Consider the following 21,529-nt stretch of genomic DNA (forward strand, 5'->3'; position numbering starts at 1 on the left):
GCCGTTGCATTCAATCAAATTAGAACAATTTAAACGCTCAACGAAAAAAAAAATTCAATGGTGCATCAGGTAAAATGCGCAATAAAACAAAACAAGAAAACAATCCTGCTATGTATGTTGATACCCGGAAATATCAATTAATTTAATATAGGTAGGTATACTACCAAAAAACACTAAATAAATGATTGAATTTTATAAAAAAAAGCTTTTTTTTTCGGTACATGGATTTAAAATAAAAAAAATAAATTAATTCATGAAATGAAATTCTGCTCATATAAAGCTTTCATTAAATTTTTAACTGAATACCTAAAGAGTTTTAAGAGAATTCTCACAACCAAGTCTTCAAAAACAAAAATAAAAACGTCGCTGCAAAAGTGCATAATGTGGTTTTATTTTCCTTTAAGCATTTTTTGGGTCGTTCAAAATAAATATGAATTAGGGAACATTTAAGACAGTATACAGAACAATCTAAAATTTCAATCTAATAAACTTCATGTGAATACTTTAAATATAGTTCAAATACAGGCATAGTGGTTAAATTGATGGGAAAAGGGATTAGAGAGAAAGATGGTTCCTGACACTCCCGAGTTCATCTCGCAGATGGGAGCTTGAGTGATTTTTTCCCAAAACGCCAGTGTAGAGATGGTGTATAATTGAATTTCAGACAATTTCAGTTCCGCATTTATTGGCAAAAAATCCAGTCATATTTGAGAGCAACGACCCAATCCTGCGCACGTTCTTCTGTCGCGGTTTCCAGAGTTGGAACTTTAGGGTAGTTGCACAGGAAAAAAAGAGCGTGGTGCGCTTTTATCTTCTCTTTCGCCACCTTTCGCAAACCCACCCCCAAACACTCCCTCATCTATCAGTGTGAGCACAAAATAAAACCCAGAAAAATTGGCAATTATTGTGCGCGAGCTCAGATGCTACTGGGGCTTCTGGGCCGGGTCTCTCGCCCCCAATTCCTCATCCCATGAATGAGTGCGAACTCCTCTACACAATCATCCCATTTTCTTTTCACCCAATATCGCCAGAAACTCCCGGTCAGTGACCTGCACCAGTAACGGCGTCGGCAGCTACTATACCGCTCACAGCATTTTCTCTTTCAGAACCATTTCGTCCGCCACTTGTATGCGCGCTAGTCGCTGTTGTTTTAATTTTTGCGGACGATAAAAAGACGATAACCCACCCCATAAACAAAAAAAAAGAGAAAAAGAGTGTCTATCGACAAAAAAAGAAGCGAAGAATTTGCTAGACTTCCGTGAATTTTTATCCTCCTCTCTCACTCTATCTCTTATAGTTGATGTGCCAGTGAGAGCTTTTTTTCCACTACTATATACCAGCCATATATAGCGCTAATTAACAATTCTTCTGAATAAATTTTAATTAAAATCGTGAATTAATTAATTTTTCCCACCCCCATTTGGTGAAATTTTTCAGGCATCCCTCTGAAACCATGGCCTTCCCGAAGGATTCTCATCTTCGTCGTTCCTTCTGGCAGTCAAGGAGTACGAGAGGGGTTTACTCAAAGGGGGGTGTTGTTTATACATACATTACATATATGGATGTATGGCCGAAGAAATGTCTCTCAACACCTGAAAATACCACTACCCCGCCCCTACCCTCACGTCAAGCTCAACCCTTTACCCCAAAACTCCCAGAACACATGAAATATTTGCAGTGTCCGAGGCGAAGTGTATTGTTGGAGAAGCCCAAGTTGGGGTTTTAGAAACCCCAATTTGCACCGAGGGGGTGAGTGTTCTTGGTGACTTGACTTTATCGATCGGTTTTCTTGACACAATAAGGTGGGAGGGCGTCTGTGGGTGGGTTTGGTGGCGTTCTGATGGGCGGGATAACTTCGTTTCTGCTGATCTGGGAACGACCACGTTGGGTGGCGAAGGCGATAGATGGTGAATTTGAGTGACTCTGTCCTATTATGCTCCAAACAACGAGGGATGGTGTTACATAGAATTAATTCTATTATGTGTGTTGCACTATTTTTTTCTTTCACCCATGTCACAAACTCACAGCACTATGTATGTAGCTCATCAATAATCTCATGCCTAAACTTACATCAATTTCCATGAAAATATTAAACAAAGGAAGGAAGATTTTTTATCTCGGTTCGAGAAGTTTTCTTAATCTTGATTTTTTTTAGTGAACAATATTCGATCAATTGCAAATCAATACATGAAACGAAAATTTTCGAAACAACGGATATTGGTAAATTTCCTTGATAATTAATTCTTGATAAAGGTTTAGTAAATTTATTTCCCTTTTATCATTATCCTGCGAGAACAATGCAAGTTAATGAATTATGATTGTTTGTAAAGGAAAGGTGTAAAAAAGTTTTGGATAAAATATGAATTTCTTTATTCTTTCGGTCTAAAAAATATATTGGACAAAATTCTAATTAATAATAAAATTGTATGACATATTCTTTGCTACAACATTTTACCTAGAATAGATACTTTTCCCTAGATCAAAAGGAAAATAATTTTCCGAGGTTATTCGAAAATTTTGAGCTATTTTTTCACAAGAATTTAACCCACTTCTTTCTTTTTTTCCAAGAATCCTACTAGTTTCATATTAATTTTAATTTGGCAAAAATATTGAAATATTTTTTTGTACATTCAATCAGAATAATTGCGTTTTATTAAGAAAAATCTACATATTGATTTAAATTGAAAGTGTTTCTTGAAAATAATTATTTTTTTTCATGGTAAAGCACAGTGTTTGAAATCAATTTTAATTGGAAAGTCTTCAGAGTCATGGCACTTACTGCAGAAAGGTCTTTTTGACCCAATATCAAATGTACTTGCCTAAAAAGTAGAACACAGCTCAAGTGCAATTTGTCTAATCGAAATGCAATATATTGATATACTGCACCCATCTTATCTTTTGGCGACAAATTTAATCTTATCAAATTTTAAAATTACTTTATTTCTCCCCACTAGAAGCCTATATGAGTTCTTGTAATTGGATTTCGGAATATCGTACACCCTTTTAGCTGTGTTTCTTTCAGACACAGCTTTTGTGTACCGAGCAAAATCGAAAGTCGTCAGATCGGGCTCAAACTTGGGATGAGCACGAATTAGGGTCCCCACATTCCAAAAAACGTATGCGCCAAAAAAAAAAATTGTCCGGCCGGCCGGCCGTCTGGCCGGCCGTCCGGCCGGCCGTCCGGATTATAAACTTAAATTGCAAGAGAACGGTAATAGATAGAGACTTGCGGTAAACGGCAAAGTTTAAATATCGACTGGAAGAAATCCGATAATGAGGTCAAATCCACCCCCCCACCCCTCCGTCCGCCATTTTGAATAACCTCAAAATTTTGTTTTCGCTATATCTCAGCCGCTATTATAGCTAGAGGGCTGAAATTTTGATATGTTGTAGGGGCCATCAAGACCTTTCCAACGATACCTCATTTTCGAAAATCGGTCAAGCGGTTTAGTCAATATGGCCGCCACAATTTTTCATCGAAAATCGACCATAACTCAAAAACGGCTTGACCGATTTTGATCAACCCGGGGTCAAATGAAAGATCTCAACAAACCCTACAACTCTCTAGAATATCCGAAGTTTCGAAAGTGACCGCTAGGGGGCCAAAAATCAAAAACAAAATTTTCGATGAGTTTTCGATGAATATCTCGAAAACGCCATTATCGATTTGCTTCATTTTTTGATATGTTGTAGCTGACTATATTATCTAGCTCCATGCCAAAAATGAAGAAAATCTATGTCGCCGTTCTTGAGATATAGCCTTCCAAAGTTGTCATGTCATATCTCGGGTTCTACAAGTCCGATCTTGATCAACTCAAGCGCAAATGAAAGGTTTCGAGAAACCCTACAAATGTCTAGAACATTGCAACTTCGAGAAATGACCGCAAGAGGCGCTAAAGTCAAAAACAAAGTTTTCGAAAATTTCAAACTCGAATTTTTCGAAAATGGCGACATAATTTTTTTTCATTTTTCGATATGTTATAGCTGACTTCAAGACCTTTCAAACAAAAAAAAAATTTATGAAAATCTATGGATCCGTTCTCGAGATATGGCCTTCCAAACATTTCTTAGGGTATGACTTTTCAACTTTTCCCGACTTTGCGCGTATTTAAATTAATTCGCGTTCTAGTTTGCTCTCACAAAATTGGTACACTGAAAGAAACACAGCTCCCGTAAGCTTGGTCAGCTTACCAGTACATTTTTATCATGCAGCTACATGACGAATTATTTAGCAATAATTTTCAAAAAGAAGATTAGCAGCTATATTGTGTCATAAACGGAGTGAAAAGTCATGATTACAGATCGTACACGGATGGGCACGAGCGTTGGAAATACAGATAATATATTATTCCTTTTTCCCATCTCACTTTATCATGTCAGGCACTATCCCAATAGAAATGGGAGAAAAGTTGAGGATTTGAGACGGTCAGAATGTAGGTTAATGATATGAGCAAAATGTACACTGTCTGCGAGAGATAAAAATGGCAACAATTCAAAAATGGGGATTGTAGGAACAATAAAAGGAAAATAAGAGCTATACAATTGGCGAGTGCCAAGTGCAATTCTCAAACAGATATATACACACATAATTGCATTTAGTTACTCACTTGAAAATGTGCTTGGGATCCAGGGCCACCGAGGACGACAGTGATGATTTTGCACTTAAGTCTAACGGCTGCTCGCTATTTGTGATCGTCTCACTGGGGCTAGACGAGGGTTTTATCGTGGGGCTTGTTGTGGCACCACTTGCGGACGATCCTGAAGCCAGCATTTCTCCTGAGTTACCTCCGGAGCTCGTATGAGGCATATGTTGGGAAAATTGTTGGTACCAGAGACCTATAACCGGAAAAAAGAATAATTATTTAGTTTGTTGGCCGATCCTTTATTTCAAACGCATTTTTTGATTTAAGAATATTCTGAATTCCGTTTTTGAAAAAAATTTTGCATTGATAGAAGCTGAATAATTTTTAACAGCAGTAAGAATTAAATTTAAAGGATTTATCTATGAATTTTGTCAAAAAGTTCTAAAAGAATTAAATTTTTATTTATTCAATTTCACGTTTTTTGCGATTGTCATGAAAGGGTTAAATGTCTTTAAAATTGTTAATATTCATAAAATCTTTTATCTGTCTTATCTTCAATCCTACTGCTAGTGCTAACCTGGATAGAATTGAGCTAAACCCGGCATTGTAGGTAGCCCTTGGAGAGACGCTACAGCTGCAAGTTGGGCTGCCATCGACTCCAATGAAGTCATATTTGGAGGTATGGCACCTCGCAATAAGGCAGCCACTGACTTTTGCGTGGCCGCTGCGAGAGCAGCCGCGGGATTTTGTACTTCAGCCTCGGAGCAGCTCTCGCTAGACTCACTATCTGACTCTAGGGGTGTCTGCAAATAAAAAAATTAATTTAGTTTTTTGTACCACGAAAAAATGTGCCAAAAAGTAATTTACCGTGTTGGCGAGATCTGGCTCGGCGTTAACCGGGCCGGACTCAGCCACCAGCTCTCCCCGTTCGTTCACTGCGAGCAGTTTTCCGTCCACACAAAAATAACACTTGTCCTGAGGCCGCCAATCTACCGGCTTTGGCGGTCTCGTGTCCAGTAGCTCCTCTTCAGGTCTAACTGTGATGCCTTTGATATCACTTGAGTTGCTCTCTGATTTCTTCACCTCGGTGTCCGCAGCTGTGTCGCCCGTGGCAAATTGTGCCTGATGATTCTCTGCAATAGCACGAAAAGGTAGCAACGATGAGAAAATGCCACCCCCTATGTAGCCTGAATAACATATATACAGCCCCAACAAAAACTATCCCTCTATAATTCATAGTTCGTGACAAAATTGGAAAAGGGATGTCTCATTTGCATTTCACATATCATTTTCTGAGTTTGTATTGCAAAAAATTACAGGGAGTTGTTGAATTTACGTGGAAGCAAAATTACTTCATAAATGAGAAAATATGCATTTTGTAATTTTTGTCCTCTATTCTGCCTTGGATACATGTTGTTTTTAGATTATATAATAATGAGGAGGATATTTTACGACAAAAGTCCTTCAACATTTTTTTTGTGATTCAGTATTGGATATTTAACTAATTTATGTATAAGTTTTTCAGTAGAATTGTGGATAGAGAATCTATCATTTGGCGATATGGGTAAATCAAACAATCCATAATAGATTTTACAGTGCATTATTACACTGAAAAAAATTTAAATAGTGATTTTTCTTTAGAAAATTGTTTAATATTTTTACGAAATGAAATATTAGGTTTCAATTTATAGTCAAATAAGTACATAATGTCCATCCATACATATAAATTTTACCTATACTTGTTCATAAAATAGAGAGAAATCATAAAAATGACAAATCCCAATAGGAGTTTGTTGTTTAAACAGAAATTTAATTTTACTGTGTACAAGGTGCACACATTATACAGAAAATTTCGTTAAACTTCCTACTCTGTGGGTCTCATTTTCCAATGCAAATTGATGAAAATGCAATATTGTACTTATCCCCATACATACAGGTTTTAAGGCATATATTTACCTGTTTCGTCCTGACTCGTAGTGGTCTCTTTGATTTGGGTATTCTCCGTTGTGTCCCCAATGTCTTTGGAATGATTCTCCAAGTTGGATTGCGTTTGAGAACCCAGTGCTGAATCTTTTTCCACTTGCTCCTGCTTTCCGTTGTTTTGATTCGGAGAATCTATATCATTTTGTGGGTGAAACACACAAGAGAGGGATATATATTGTATAAAATGCATGAATAATAGACGAGCTTGTTATATACACAAAAATAAACTACGATTATATATGTATGTTGTATTATAAACACAGATGCCAAACGAAATGTTCTGCCTTGTTACATGACTTTGTGCAGAAGTTTGCTTTGGAGGAAAACTTTTTCCACAAAATTAAATTTTCCACCCACCTGTTGATGTATTGTTTTGCGCTAAACTTGTTGAATTTGTATTTATATGTGATTGGGCAAGAACTTCTTGGTACAGTTTCCATTTCCTGCGTCCCATCAATTCTTCAGCGACTCGTTCTAAACCTGAAATTAAAACCAAAAACACACAGGAATTTTAGTAAAGGTATATGACGAACTACAAACAGTTAAAATAAATAAGAGGGTTTTGGGGAATTTTCTTGGTTTTCCTTTATGATCATTCGAGTAGCAAAATTTTTCTTAAATTTTTTCTTCTATTTATGCTACATTAAATGTTTTCTTTGCAATTTTGTGTGGTTGTGACTCATGAAAGTGACTTAAGTGGGCACATAAAAAGATTACTCAGTTGGAAAGAGCAGTGTTATATGTGATTTGGTCAGCCGATAGCAAAACAAACTGTTGAAGTGTGATAGAAATCCTTAATTCACATCTATGTACTTGGATACAAATTGTTTGCACCTCTCACCAGCCCACAATACCTTTCCCAATCATATTTACACATATTCAGAAATAACCCTCCCAACAGCCTTTGATGATGGCCTTTGTGTGGTATTATTCAACTATTCCCACCATCCCAACCCTTATGGCTGTCGTCAATTTCAACATATATGCAACTTACAAGGCATACATGTGTACATGGTAGATGTCGGTTCACGCAAAGTCTATAAATGGAAGGAAACAATCAAAATTTAATTCAACCTAACTAACTCCTGCTGTCCCTCGTCCAGTTTATGGATCAACAGCAGAGTGCATGCAGTGATATATGATCATATGCTATACGCTTGCTGATGGCTATACGTATCCTTTGATCCTGCCTCCCGAATACACATCCGCCAGCACCAAATTCAGCACCCTGGCCCACTCTATGTTCTCCTTCTTAGCCTCAAAGTCTCCCCCGGCATGGGAAGTAAGTATGAGGATGAGGAAATAGGAGCGAACCCCCGAAATATGGTTGAACATAGAGCAATTACGGTGCTTCGTATCAATACACACTATACCCCCCTTTTTGGAAATGAAATGTATATACATATCGACGTGCCCGAAGATTATGAACCATATTCCTATCTTTTAATACAGGAGTATGGTTCATAATCTTCGGGCGCGTCGATATGGAAGAATAGAGATACACTTTGGCAAGAAATCCCAGCAGTACCTTTTACTCAAAGTTAGAACTGCACCCAACAGAATTATTCAACACAGTTCGTGAAATAAGAAATGCACAAATCGATAGTTTGGATATTCATTTTTGCCGACCAATAGATAAGCAATACAGCATGATTGTGACTATCCTCTATGTTTTGTGCATTATGTATTTTATGCTATGACATTTTTGTTATTACCTATTTTAGTAACCCATCATTGAACTTTATGAAATTGTTTAAAGAATTTAAACTTTTTAAAATTTTTATTTAGCTTGAAGCATGAATTCATACAGGTATGCAGTGGAGACGCCTGGTAGCTTGATAGCCCTGGTGTTTTTGCGTATTACCGTGACCAAACGATTGATGAAAAAAATATAATCTATCTTTAGACTCAATGGAGGCGCCTAGTTGAGAGGTTCAGTAGGTTTTTATTAAAATTTGCACTTTACAGGTGCAAAAAGGATGAAAAACTGCATTTAAAATTGCATCTTCAATGTAGGCTTATGCATTTTTAGCTGTATTAGTGGTTTTTCCACAACAATTTTCCCTCAGGAGGGCACCAGATAATGTTGACGATGATGAGGACGAGCGAGGAATGAAAAGTTGAAGTGTGTTGAGAGACAGTCCCATAGCTGTGTTTCTTAGCCGGAGCCGGAGGTGAGTGCTATGTACGGCATTTTGTACATGCACGAAGGAGGGAGAGCACTATGTGCAGAGGGAATTCAGTAGTTAGTGGCTGTTCGTATTCACCCCCCGACAATATTTTCCCCATCCCTTGGGGGTTGCCCCATCTTCTTGCCTTTCACCTCGTGTACGTGGAGTGTGTATTCGTGTGGTTCTAAATGGGGGTATTTCTGCCAGTTTTCGTGCGGAAGGGGCACCCTACCGTGCGGGAGGACAGGGAAATGGCCCACGAATCAATACTAGTGCATTTTTTATAGTTCGCGCACCTACTTCAAGAATGATTTCAAAAGGAGTCTCTTAAAAGTTTTCGCTTTTGACCCTCAATCTTCATATGCACCACCACATAATGCTTAATACTTTCGTCAAAGAATTTTTTTTAAATCAATTTTTATTATTTTTTTATCTCAGCATAAAAAATATTAAATATTTAACTGATTCATACAGTGAGTTGCTTTATCATAGAAATTTTCTATTTTTAATTTCTTAAAAATGCATTAGAATGCTTCTAATTTTTATGTGATTATACTTCTTTTTTTTTAAGTAGTTTGTTATAAACTTCTTCATGAACAAAGAATTCTTCTAAGATTTCAAAAGGATCAGAATGTTGTAATCCCGAAAGGGTTCAAAGTTTTTTCTGCAAAAGGAGATCAAGTGTAGGGCTTTAAAAAAATGCAGTTAAGGAAAGTTACGCAAAATTATCACACAAACGTCATTTTATGTTGCACCTTCCACATTCAGCGTCGTTATGGCATGCTTGTACCACAGGCAAAAGTATGCAATTGTAGATGCGAAAAGTTCATGGTGCTACCTTTCATAAATGAATAGAAACCCACTATATAGTTCCTGTATATATGTTTACATAATCATTTACCTCACTTGCGTTTCCATCTGTGTTCGTATATTGAAATGCACGAGAGTTGTATTTATGCGAGCGATTATCAAAAAGCAGTTTTTGGTGTGTGTGCATATTTTTTTCCTGGAAAAGTTCTTCTACGAGGGTTTTCAGAATCACTCTAAATCCCACAAAAGCAGAATATTGTTAATTATTGTGCAGATTAGCTCCACAAGCATAACCGAGAGTAGGGGAATTTTTTGTGATGATGAAATAATTTTTGCAGTATGTTTAAATGATGAGTGAGTTATTGTTTTTGGCATTTTTAAACCAAAAATAAAAACAAAAAAATAGATCTGACTATCAGAAAATGAGTAATATGTTAAATTTACAATATCAAATAAAATATTATAATCTCTCACTAATTTTTAATCCACTCGTCGAGTCATAAGGGGAATCCACTTTGTTTTTAACGGATATTTTAATACAAATAAAAGCAAAAAATAGCGAATAAAACTAACTTAAATATAAATCTTCAGCTTTTAAATTTTCTGGGCTTTAACAGATATGTTTACTTTGAATCTTGAGAGCTACAAAAGCTCTTCATTTATAGAGAATACTAAGACTAGGCATTGCATCAACATAATCCTCATTCAAGTTTTAGGGAGAATTAGGTATGTATGTGAAAATTGAAGTCTTTGTTTTCAAATTTTCGGCACTGATTGCGATGAAAGCTGAAGAAGAATATCTTTTTTTTCTCGATTGTGACCTAATTGAAAAGCAATAAATTTAGTTCAGGCACATTTAATTTCGATCTTTATTTCACTTTTGATTTTAAAAGTTGATTTATGGGTTACGCTTAAGATTTTTCTGTTGAAAAATAATATCTGGCCACTGCTCGATGAACATTTGATTTATCGGTGCACCACGTCGATGTGCGAAAGTTACTTCAAGATCACATTTGAGTGAAAACTCTTGTTTTTCCCGCTTTTCAGCTTCCAACATGATGCCAAAATGCTCAAGTGCTACTTTGCATAATTATTGTCATGTATCTGCCACTGAAGTCCATACATTACTATGTATACCCACAAACGGTACCACATACATACCCGCAGTGTGCAAGAGTAGATACACACCAGAGCGGAGATAAACAACACAAATGCACGCTCGTCCGGTGGGATTTGCCTCACTGTGTCGTGTGTGTCTGGTTTCACATCGCGCGTCGTTACCCCATTGATAGTAACCATGACCTGCCCAAATTCGCGCAGAGAGCCCAGGCTAAACTGGTTAGTAAAATATGCGTGCTGCTACTCGCCATGCTGTGTGTGTACAAATGCCCGTGGATGATGCATTAAATTTGGCGGCATAAACCGTCTGGCTGGGCAGAAAGGAAGCAAGAGAGAGAGAATGGCCGGATTGCGCCAGCTAGAAGGCTGTCTGCCTTTTTTGCGATTTGTTTTGGTGATTATTTTTTGCGAATGATTCATACTACGCGACGAAAAAAAATTTTACGAATGAATTGGATGGACTTATCAAAATTTGCGTGTGGTTCAGTGTGTGGATTCAAAAGCATATTGTATATGTGTACTTGCACACTGCATCGTCGTTAGCGGTACAATGTGAATATCGAGTGAGAATAAAGAAGCGATTGTTGACGGGGAAATGCGTGAATTGGTCATCAGTCGATCATGGAGTCAACGGTCTCGTGTGGGAATCAATGTCTCCGGCAAGGAGAGACAAAGGAAAATATGCACACACTTTCTTATCATTACTTTTTGTTTGAAATTTTGTAGCTTCCTCGCACAATTTCAAGAGTAACGCTTTTGAGATTTTCCATTGTAAAATTCTGGAAAAAAAGTGTCAAATTTGAATTTCCGTCTTTAAACTACTGTCAAATAAGTAATGTCAAAAAAAAAAGATCCTGTCAAATCCTACAGTTAAATTTCCATTTCAATCACTCCTCGTTATTAGATGATTGCTTTATGAAAGCAATGCATTCCATAATTGTCTTATATTGTTGTTAGAGCTTTGTGCAAGCAAAGAATATCAATTTGTATACACATGTTATTAATTGAACATTGTGAAGATTTTATGTGGAAATCCGCAAGATGCTATACATACTATGCGAAATACATAATTGCCACACATTGCAATGCAGTGTAAATTTTTAGGACAATTTCTATACACAATATTCTTGACATTGAGATTATTATAAATGTGGGAAATGCAAAATGCAAACGAAAGAGGGGAAAAACAATTAAATTCAATTTAATGTTAGAATCAGAGAAATTCGAAGTCTCAAACTCACACAATACAATACCAATAATTTGCATTAACAATAAACTAGCAAATTGCACGTAGTTTTTCTCCAAATACCAAATAGCTCCCTTCGTTCAATTAATCAATCGGTATAGCAATTGGCGCTAAATTCAATATAAAAATTTCCTGTATTTTTAATTAAATAAAAAAAAAACTATTGAAAATACGAGAAAAATAAGTGCGTTTTGTGAAATTTTCCATCTTGTTACAGTTATGCATATATTTTCCTTGGCACTCTTTCATCTATTTTCACCGTTTTCACAATGCGTGAATAGTTGTCTGATGTTCTCGGTTGGGAGTGCAATAATGATGAATTTATAATATTTATGGTGTTTTGATTTTGGAATTCCTTCCCAAACTTTTAGTGTCATTAGAATTTTTCAAAAAAATATTTCTTTTTTTTAAATTTTTCCATTATTGGCATTGTCCATCTGCACGTCATATAAATGAAAGAAATAACAACAAAAACTCCTTTGAATAATGTTAAATTATGGCGGAAGAAATGTAAAGAATTAGGGGAAGCTCACAAATAAAAATTGCACTCTCAAAATGAAGTGAAAATTAACACTAATTCATTCTCTTCATACAAAAAGCACTGCAACATTTTTGTGCAGCTCCATCAATTTTTACGAGCACCTCGAAGGAAAATGCTTTTAATTTTCATGGTGCTCTGGAGTAACCATTGCACATTAAATAGATTCTTGTAATAACTATGGTCACGCGAAAAAGACTTTGAGTCTCCTTATTCACCTAAAAATTACTTCTCTCAAAAGACTTGGGCATTCGTAAAGTTACATACATAGTCGAAAAAAGTCCCAAAGAGTGCTGAACATTAATTATTTCGCGCAATAGGGGACGAATGGGTAAGAAAAAAATTCACATGAAAATAAAAATTTATAATTGGAAAAAATTTGTATTTTTATGCAAATTCGATATCTTGTCTTAAACCAGCCATTTAACTAGACAATATCAGAGTTAATTACGTGTGTATTTCGATTTAAACTGTTTCACTGTTTTTTTTTATTTTACTTTTCACAACAATGCACCATAGCATCTCTACGCTGAAAATATTTCTCGATTCAAACTGTATTACAATGTATCTGGAATACATAATTCATAATTTTTTTTCCATTTAACTAATTTCTGAATTCGCACAGGTAAAATGACGATTAAAAATTGTTTGAAAAAAATATATACATATATGGAAAATGTAATGAAAAAAACACGTTTCTTTAATATATAATTGTGCGTTTCCCCCATTATTCGAATGCGTAAGCATAAAAGATGATGTGCATTCGGATGACTCCCCTTTTTTTCCAACAATATCATAGGTATGGTAGGTACCTTCATTATGTTCACAATACATTTATTTTCAGTGTATGGATGTGTGATATTTGCGTCTGCTACCGCTGTGCACTTTTACGCATTTATGGAATTGAATTAAATAAATTATGGAGGCTGAAATTGTTAATATAAAACAAAAAAAAAAACTCCGCGTACACGTTCATCTTCTTCACGTTTTATCTACATAATTTTCACGACTCGCACTAAATAAAAATTGCATTATGATTTGACGGAGATGGTGTGAATAAGGGATGGATGGAATCCATAAATAAATAAATCTCACTAAATAAGAACCTTTATACAATTCTTATATGCGCTATTTTTCTCTTAATATTTTCCTTCAATGAAAATTTTATTGTTTTCGTATCCTTAGTGCTGACGGATATAGTGAATAAAAAAACATATAATTTTATGCTAATTCAAGACAAACAAGGTGAACTAAGGTATTATACAAATAAGTAGTGCCACTTGAAGTTTCGCGAGAATATAATTAAAATAGACATGAATTTATTTTCATCTTAAGTAACTATTTGAAACAAAATTAACACAATGTGCCGATCCTGATGTTGCGGACAATTTCCTTCTGTGATAAAAGGGTCAACCTTTTGAAAAAAATTATGTCAGACTCAATGAAAAGTATTATTAATTTCTTGTTATTCGAGGGGAATTTCTCAAGACAAAAATAATTTTCATTCTACATAAATTTTAAATAAAATTGTATGTTCTTGATACTTTTAAGATGTTGAAAATTCTTGATAATCTTCGAAATATCATAATTAGTAAAAGTATAAAATTTAGAGAAAAATTAATAATTTATTTTTAAAACACCTGCATTTGATGCATTAGTGCATAAAAATTTTTGTTCACAATATTCTAGCATTCTACATTGAAAAAAAAATATGTGAGGCGAGTGCAATAGAATCAATTGGAAAATTCTTATAAAAGTCTAATTAGAGAATAGTTGGAATTTAGCGATGTTTGATGGCCGTGTATGGGCAATTTTATTCAACTTGAGTGCACCTTTTTGCATCTCATGTCAAGCCAAATGGCCACAGTGTTAAGGTGACGGTTGTTAGCAAACCATGTGATTATCTGTTCCTCAAACTGCACACGTAAACACACAAAGAATATTTTTCTACCTCGAAGAAACCAGATTATTTAATTACACAAGGAAACGCAAATTGATCGTTGGATTTCAAGTAAAATTATATTGCAAGAGTTGAAATGCTTAAATGGATTTATTGCAATAATTTGGAACGACGACACAGAAATTTCCTCAATACGAAGGTCATACTATAGAAAATTGCAGCAAATTCAATTTTTAAGACAGTTTTTTCTTTATTTTTTTTTAAATTTTCAATTCCTCCAAAACTTTCTACTTTGTAAAAATATTACAAATTATACTCGTTAACCATTAAAAAAATGAAAGATAACACAGTACAACAATCTTTATAATTTATTTACGTGGCAAGGAAAAGAATACATCAAGACATTCTAAAGTCTAGAGTGACATGTTTTCCGAGGATACAAATATTTGTACGTGATATCAAGTTTCTAATGCTTTTCAATACTCCATTGACTGAAAAATATTTTTCAGTACCAATCTCTTGAATGGGTAAAGTGTGTGAAAATGAGTCTACTCACTATTTTTTACGTAAAGTATCTGGGATTTTGAGGAAAAGACATTTTTGACATTGTTATTCGTATATAGCATAAGATGATGAAAATATTATCGAACTTAAACGTATTGATGGTGTAAGTAAAATAAATAAAATGCGATTTTTGTACTAAAATTTCTACTATTCTAAAGAAGAAATTGCATTTTATTTAATTCTTGTTTTTTTTTTGCATTTTCTTATTGAAAACTTTAAAAACTAAAAAAAATCAGTTATTAGAAAACTTTAAAATATTCTCAATTTATTTCATCTAATCTTTTTTTAAAGATGAAGATGAAAGTTATGGCAACGTTATATTATATTCTAAATTAAAAAAGCTTATGGGATTTTGCAAATGAAATATGTCTACTACCTTCAAGCTCATCTACATATAAAATATTAGTTATGTTTGAAGCTGTTTGATGACGGAAGCTTTAGTAGCGACAACTTTCAGAATGATATTTATAGAACTAACATTTAAATTTATGTATATATCTCTTCAAAAGTTGTTTTCTGTCACCTGGTGAATATTTTTTTCAACATGTGCAAGAGGTATTATAATAATAATTTATTTCACCCTTTTACAGACTAGTGTTTTAGGGACGCAAGAGGTATTATAATTGACGTGAAAATCTGGCGAAAATGTGAGAAAATTTCGCATAAAATTTTCGATTGGATGGTATTGCGGAAAGCTCCAAAATAGCGAAAGTCGTTTATGTGGAAAGGCTTGAGCATTTGAGTGTGGCGATAGTAATGAGAAAGTTACTCCTATATCCTGGAAAATACAGTGTGGCAGTGGAAGCTTCAACATCACAATAATATCTCTTCTCCTATATAGTGCACATGAAGTTCTATATACGAATGCGGTGTATTTACCTAGGAATATTACATATATGTATATGGGGCGTCAAGCAACAAGTGTCACCATACACTCACTATCTCGTCCGCTTTTCTCATTTGAATTCACAAAATCTCAACTTGAAACTACTCTCAAACAGCAATTGTATACAAATATGGGGATACACAGACTGGTGAGAGGGGGTTGAGGAGTGTACCATTTAAATCATTTGTTGATTGATGGGTGAAATATGTTCACTTCTGTTTCTGCCACCCCAACACTCAAAAGCACCATCATGGAACCACTAGACGTCAGGATTCCACAAACTTTCCGCGCTGAAAAGAGGGGCTGAAAGACATTGGATGCCTGTTCGATTGTTGAGACACGAAAATGTCTTCTGCGGACGCATCAAACAGTCAGTGTGATTCAGTGTGGTGGATGATTTCAATGCTGTGAGAATGTGGCTCTTGAGAAATGAGGTATAGGTACAGGGTACATTACATAGCAAGGTAAGTATAGGTATGATTCTAATAAAATATTAATGCGAACATATCGATTGAGAGGGGGAGATAAAAAAAATCCCATTAATTGTACAGAAAACAGAATTGCATGCATATTTTGTATAGCTCTATTTAGTCAGTAGTGTGGTAGCTACTGGATTTTTTTGTCTATATGGAATTGAATGTGATAAATCTATTTGCAATTTGTAGTGTTGATATTTAAGCTAATAATAAGCAGTATATGTAAGTGAATTGGGGAATGCATTTTCGCGATCGAGACGATCATATTCATGAACATTGATAGAATAGTAAAGTAAACATACGTTGCACGTCATGGATATCCATGAACTGGTAAACCTTGGGCACTTGGAATTAATCGCCGTCGTTCGTCGTTACTTGGGCCTGGGTGAAGCCGCCGTTGGTGCTGCTGCAATTTCTGTGATATTGATCGAGAATCGACCGATCGATCTTGGGGATTTTGTCTCGCGATCACAAACTGCGCTGCAACGTTCACAATTTTTATGGTTGATATTCCTCCTCTTGTGCAAATAATATCGGCGAATATTGCAATTTGTACAAGATATTTTTGTTGTTGTTGTTGTTGCTGTTGTTGTATGTAATAATATTTTAGCCGTTCACATCGAGTATTACATTCGTATTATGGCTTTCTTAATTTATTGCAGAAAGAAATCTCTCGCTGCCAAGTACACCACATTAAACTTCAACTTTATTCCGTTCACGCACTGATAACAATTTTAAAGATTTTAGCTTCTTTATCAATTAAGTTTTCTCGCATTTTCCATTGATTTCCTGTATTATATTTTCAATGGCTGCTCTTGGAAAAATGGAAGATTATTGAGAAAAAATAAAACATATAATGTACCGATTGCAATCAATAGATGCATAACACTATCAATAAAATGCAGTTTTCCAGCAATGAGCCGTCACAATTAAATCTCACTTTAATGAATCTCCACGCCTTTCGCAACTATCACCGCTGAGGTTCTGCGCGAAACTAATCAGGTATTTCAGAAAAAATTAACACTTTACGTGGAATTGTCATATTTTGTTGGGAGGAAGTGCATCTGTATTGGGATATTGCAATTTACTTTTCGCGCGCTTACAATCATCGCACATACATGGATGTGTAATTAGATATGAAATAGCAACGAGAGCAATATTGTGCAAAAAAAACTGAAGAATTTATCAAATGATATGAGTGGTTATATAGACGTACGATATATATATTTAAGGCAGTGTCTACACACAAAAAAAGTCGCGAGTGAGGAAGGCGCGCAGAGTGCAAAAAAAAAGAGCCACACGAGAGAAATTGCAATTGCAATCGAAACGCACTTCGGGGATGAGATAAGAAAATGCACAATTTCTGCTGTCGTCACGAGAAAATTTCATATACAACTGCCTTGTGTATCAGCAGACAAATTAAATATTTAAATAAATGTTATCAGGGTTGAAAAAATTTCTTCAACTGCATTTTCGAGCAATTTGACACATGGCACTTTTGTGGGACATTCATACAGTTTATTGCCACAGAACGAGATGCGATGTGGTGAAAACCTTCAAGAACCGCCCGAGATAAGTCGGCGTTATGTATATGTTGAACATTCGCGGGTATTTATTTCAATTTGAGGAGTCATACTCCAGTGGGGCTTTTTTTCTGCCAATTTAAATTTATGAATTGCCCTCCTTGCTCGTCCAATGACCACACACACTCTGGAAATTAAATGCGATCCTCAACGTCTGATGTGTGGTGTATACATTAAAAATTAACTGATAAGAAGGCAACATTGTTAATAAACCCAAACAATGCACTGAGGATAAAATAAATTCTCCGTCTCACAAGGTGATGGACAAAAATTTACCAGGCGCCCCCATCTCACACCCATACCCAAACATATGGTGCCTATCAATGAGCAACCCATAGAATGGGCAGTTTGTCAACTACCAAAGTTAAAAATTATACAAATTCACAGAAAATAGTGAAAAAAACCACAAAACACCCACACAATTTCTGCACTCTGCAAATTCTTAACTAGAACTGTGAAAATTTCGTCTCAAGAATCTTCCAAATGCCAGTTGATTGCAATTTTCTTTTTAAATGCAACTCTGTCAAAGTAATTTTGTCCCCCTACTAAAGCTCCACGAAAATGTCCATATATACCATTAAAGAGCCCTAAGCTCCGTGTGTGATTTTTCCGACAACTTTGTGCTTTCGTGAGAACCGGAAGAAAACTCAAAAACGGTTTTGTATTTTTTTTTCAAAATTTCAAATCACGCAAAACTATGGCCCGGCGGTATGTTAAAATCTCTTCGGAAACGTTCGGACGCACTCGGATCGATTCGGGGCGCGTCCCGAAAAACGTCCCGTTGCATATCGGTGCGTTGCGTTTATGCGACTGAAAATATATCGCATCGACATTCAATTCGGAGCGAAAATCATATAAAAGTGTGTATAGTTACATCTACAGCAAACACTCTTGGCCAACAATACATTGCCACCAACCATATGCCTGTATGCTAAAGTCATATACAAACTGCATCTTTTCCCCAACTCTATCTCCCAATACACTCGCGCATATCAAGAGCAGGACAGACAATGTCGAGTTGACCAAAGTCATAACCCCGCGCGAAAAGGGATAAACATTCATGATTATGCCATAGGATGGGATTTTGGTTAACAAATCCATAGGGAAGACAGGACATCAAAAAATCTAATAAAACATTGGAATTTTCATAATTTTTCTCTCATTAGATTATGTATAATTTCCTTTCTTGTTAACTCTAAAAAAGCTCAACTTTTTATGGGAGCTTTTAAATAAAAATGCATATAAAAAAAAAAGAATTTTTTTAAGAACCTTCCAAAACTTAAGAACTGCATCTATACTTGAGAATTCGTCACACTTCACGCTAGAGGTGAACTCTTCTAACCCGTAGCTTTTTAATGTTTTTTTTTCGCGTTCGCACAGAGTGAGATGACTATAGAAGCTTTGCGCATATGATTGCAAAAATTGCATACTGCAAGTGAGTGGAAGTGCATCGATTGCGATGTGTGAGTGTGGTTGTGCTTGAAGTATGGTGGAATGGGGAAAATGAGATGTGTGTGTGTGTGAATGGAAAGTGACAATGCATCGCGTCGTCGCCGTGTGTAATTACAGAGTAGGACAGCAATAGCTGAAGATTTTCCTTATCATCATCATCGTCATTGTGTCGTTTGGAGTTTCTTGTCGCTCTTACCGATCATCATCAGTGGAGTACTGAAAATGTGCAATTGCTGATGACGTGTTTTTTTCTTCTTATTTTTTTTCGCTACTGTGTGTGCCTTTCGCGCAAGAGAGATGTTCTCAAAGGGGGTAGAAAGTGTGAGTGACCATTTTTCGCGTCTGTATGTGAAGATTTTCTTCATTGCTCGGTTACAACTATATATATATGCCCTCTCCTCTTAAGCTTTACTCACAAGGGGAACGGTGAGGGGGGGGGAATATGTATATAAATTTAATATTCACAAGTCACTGCAGAATATTCGAGAAGTACGCGCAAGGAAGAGGAAAAAATTATATTTCGTTCCATTCGTCGTTAATTTTTTTTTACTTTTATGAATTCATTTTTTTGTTTCTATGTTTTTCACATATTTCACATAAGTTAAAAATTCCAAGGAGGTGCCGATAGATTTGCGATAAGGATGGAATTTTCAATGTTTTCCTCTGCCATATTCTAAAACATGTTGATTTTGCCGCATACCAATATCATAAATATTGTATTAACATTTGGTTCATATCTCACAAGAACAGATAGTTACATATACATACATATAATGTAGTAATTTTTGTCTATTTATATTTCCTCGAAACAATTGTGTCAATTGTAATTTTTCAGCGAAATAGAAAATAAATGCAGTAGACGATGCGCTATTTGTATACATATCTTGTAGGGCGAGCTTATCTACATGTGTATATACAGAGTCAGTGCAATTCTCTGAAAACTATCATGATGCTAAACAATTTCACTACTTGTTGATCCACACTCTGTATCTTTCTCATTCACCCTCCCAATGCAAGAGTCGATGATTCAACAGCATGCCGCTACACTGCACAACGTTCCTCCAGCTTCCACATCATCATTAACATCATGGAAATCATGGTGAAACGGCATTATCAAAATCAGTGTACATACGTGCACGGGATGGGGGAGGTACCCCCTTTTTTTTTAGAGATACATACATATCCTCCACAAGAAGAACTTTTGCATGTACATAATTCGAGGGTTGGAAAATACACTATACTAAGTCGAGTTAGTATAGTATATTTTTAACGCATTTTTCGATAGCTTTTGATGTCCTTCATCTTCCCTCAAAAGGACAAATTTGAATATTTGTTCCCTACAAAGTTACAGCGAAAACTGTAAAAAAATTTACATAAGAAGCAATGTAAATCTCAAACTTCAAATCGCTCTCCTGAAAATCAACAAAAATGAGTTAGTATAGTATATTTTCCAACCCTCGAATTCCAAACGCCAAAAGCTTTTCAATAGATTTCATCCTTTTTATCCCAAATGCAGATGTAACAATTTGTAACACATCCACCAAATGGAATTGGAACTGACTACTGGTTGCGCGCTCTCTACATTTACATCGTCTTATCCCTCTTTTCATTTTCTATGATCTCTTATCGTTCTCCATACTACATGCTACCACTCAAAAGTCTTATGTGGAAGGTGTCGCATTTTTTATGGCAATCGTATAAGAGCGATGGTACACCGGGCTACAACATTTCTTGCGGTGACAAAGGGCAGTTACTTGTGACTGTAAATTGATCGGTGCTTTAAGAAAATACGAAAGAATAAAGAAAACATAATGATAGAAAATGTTTTTGCTTTTAGAACGTTACACAAACTTTGGGTAAAAAAAGTTCGTAAACATTTACCACTATAGTTGCATTATTTACCGTTTAAGTTTATGCTATCTCACTAGAAAAATGATCTTCAAAAATTGTCGGCTTTGTTGATTACAATGAATTCTCAGGACTCTGAATATCTATATTATCTTTATTTGTAAAAGTAGTCAGGATTTACATAAATTGGCGCCTTTAATCGAACATTCTGAATTAGCTAAAACAGACGCTAGAAAACTAGGCGACTCCGTTGAAAAAAAAATCCTTTCTAATGATAATGTAGTTCAAAGTCTAGAATTCATTAGATCTTTTGCCGTAAAATTTATATCCTACATACACTATATATAATGGAAGTAGACATTGGTATGTA

At 35.4% G+C, this 21,529-nt stretch overlaps 1 protein-coding gene across 7 annotated transcripts in view; it reads right to left on the reverse strand.

The window, feature by feature from the left end:
• Nucleotides 1-21,529, reverse strand: part of LOC129788414 (mushroom body large-type Kenyon cell-specific protein 1) — a 52,814-nt gene that overhangs the window by 11,645 nt on the left and 19,640 nt on the right. The window contains exons 1-7 of one of the 7 annotated variants that reach the window (XM_055824512.1): nucleotides 18,435-19,053; nucleotides 16,579-17,065; nucleotides 6,924-7,046; nucleotides 6,540-6,698; nucleotides 5,451-5,716; nucleotides 5,161-5,386; nucleotides 4,608-4,836 (exon numbers count right to left, since the gene is read on the reverse strand). In XM_055824512.1, the coding sequence (XP_055680487.1) occupies nucleotides 4,608-4,836; nucleotides 5,161-5,386; nucleotides 5,451-5,716; nucleotides 6,540-6,698; nucleotides 6,924-7,046; nucleotides 16,579-16,600 (1,025 nt within the window). In that variant the 5' untranslated portion in view covers nucleotides 16,601-17,065; nucleotides 18,435-19,053. Of the gene's footprint in view, nucleotides 1-4,607; nucleotides 4,837-5,160; nucleotides 5,387-5,450; nucleotides 5,717-6,539; nucleotides 6,699-6,923; nucleotides 7,047-16,578; nucleotides 17,271-18,277; nucleotides 19,054-21,529 lie in introns of those variants that run through there. The other 6 variants (XM_055824474.1, XM_055824492.1, XM_055824521.1 and 3 more) reach the window with 6 other exon arrangements.

This window comes from Lutzomyia longipalpis, chromosome 1, assembly GCF_024334085.1.
Source record: "Lutzomyia longipalpis isolate SR_M1_2022 chromosome 1, ASM2433408v1".
Lineage (NCBI taxonomy): Eukaryota > Metazoa > Arthropoda > Insecta > Diptera > Psychodidae > Lutzomyia > Lutzomyia longipalpis.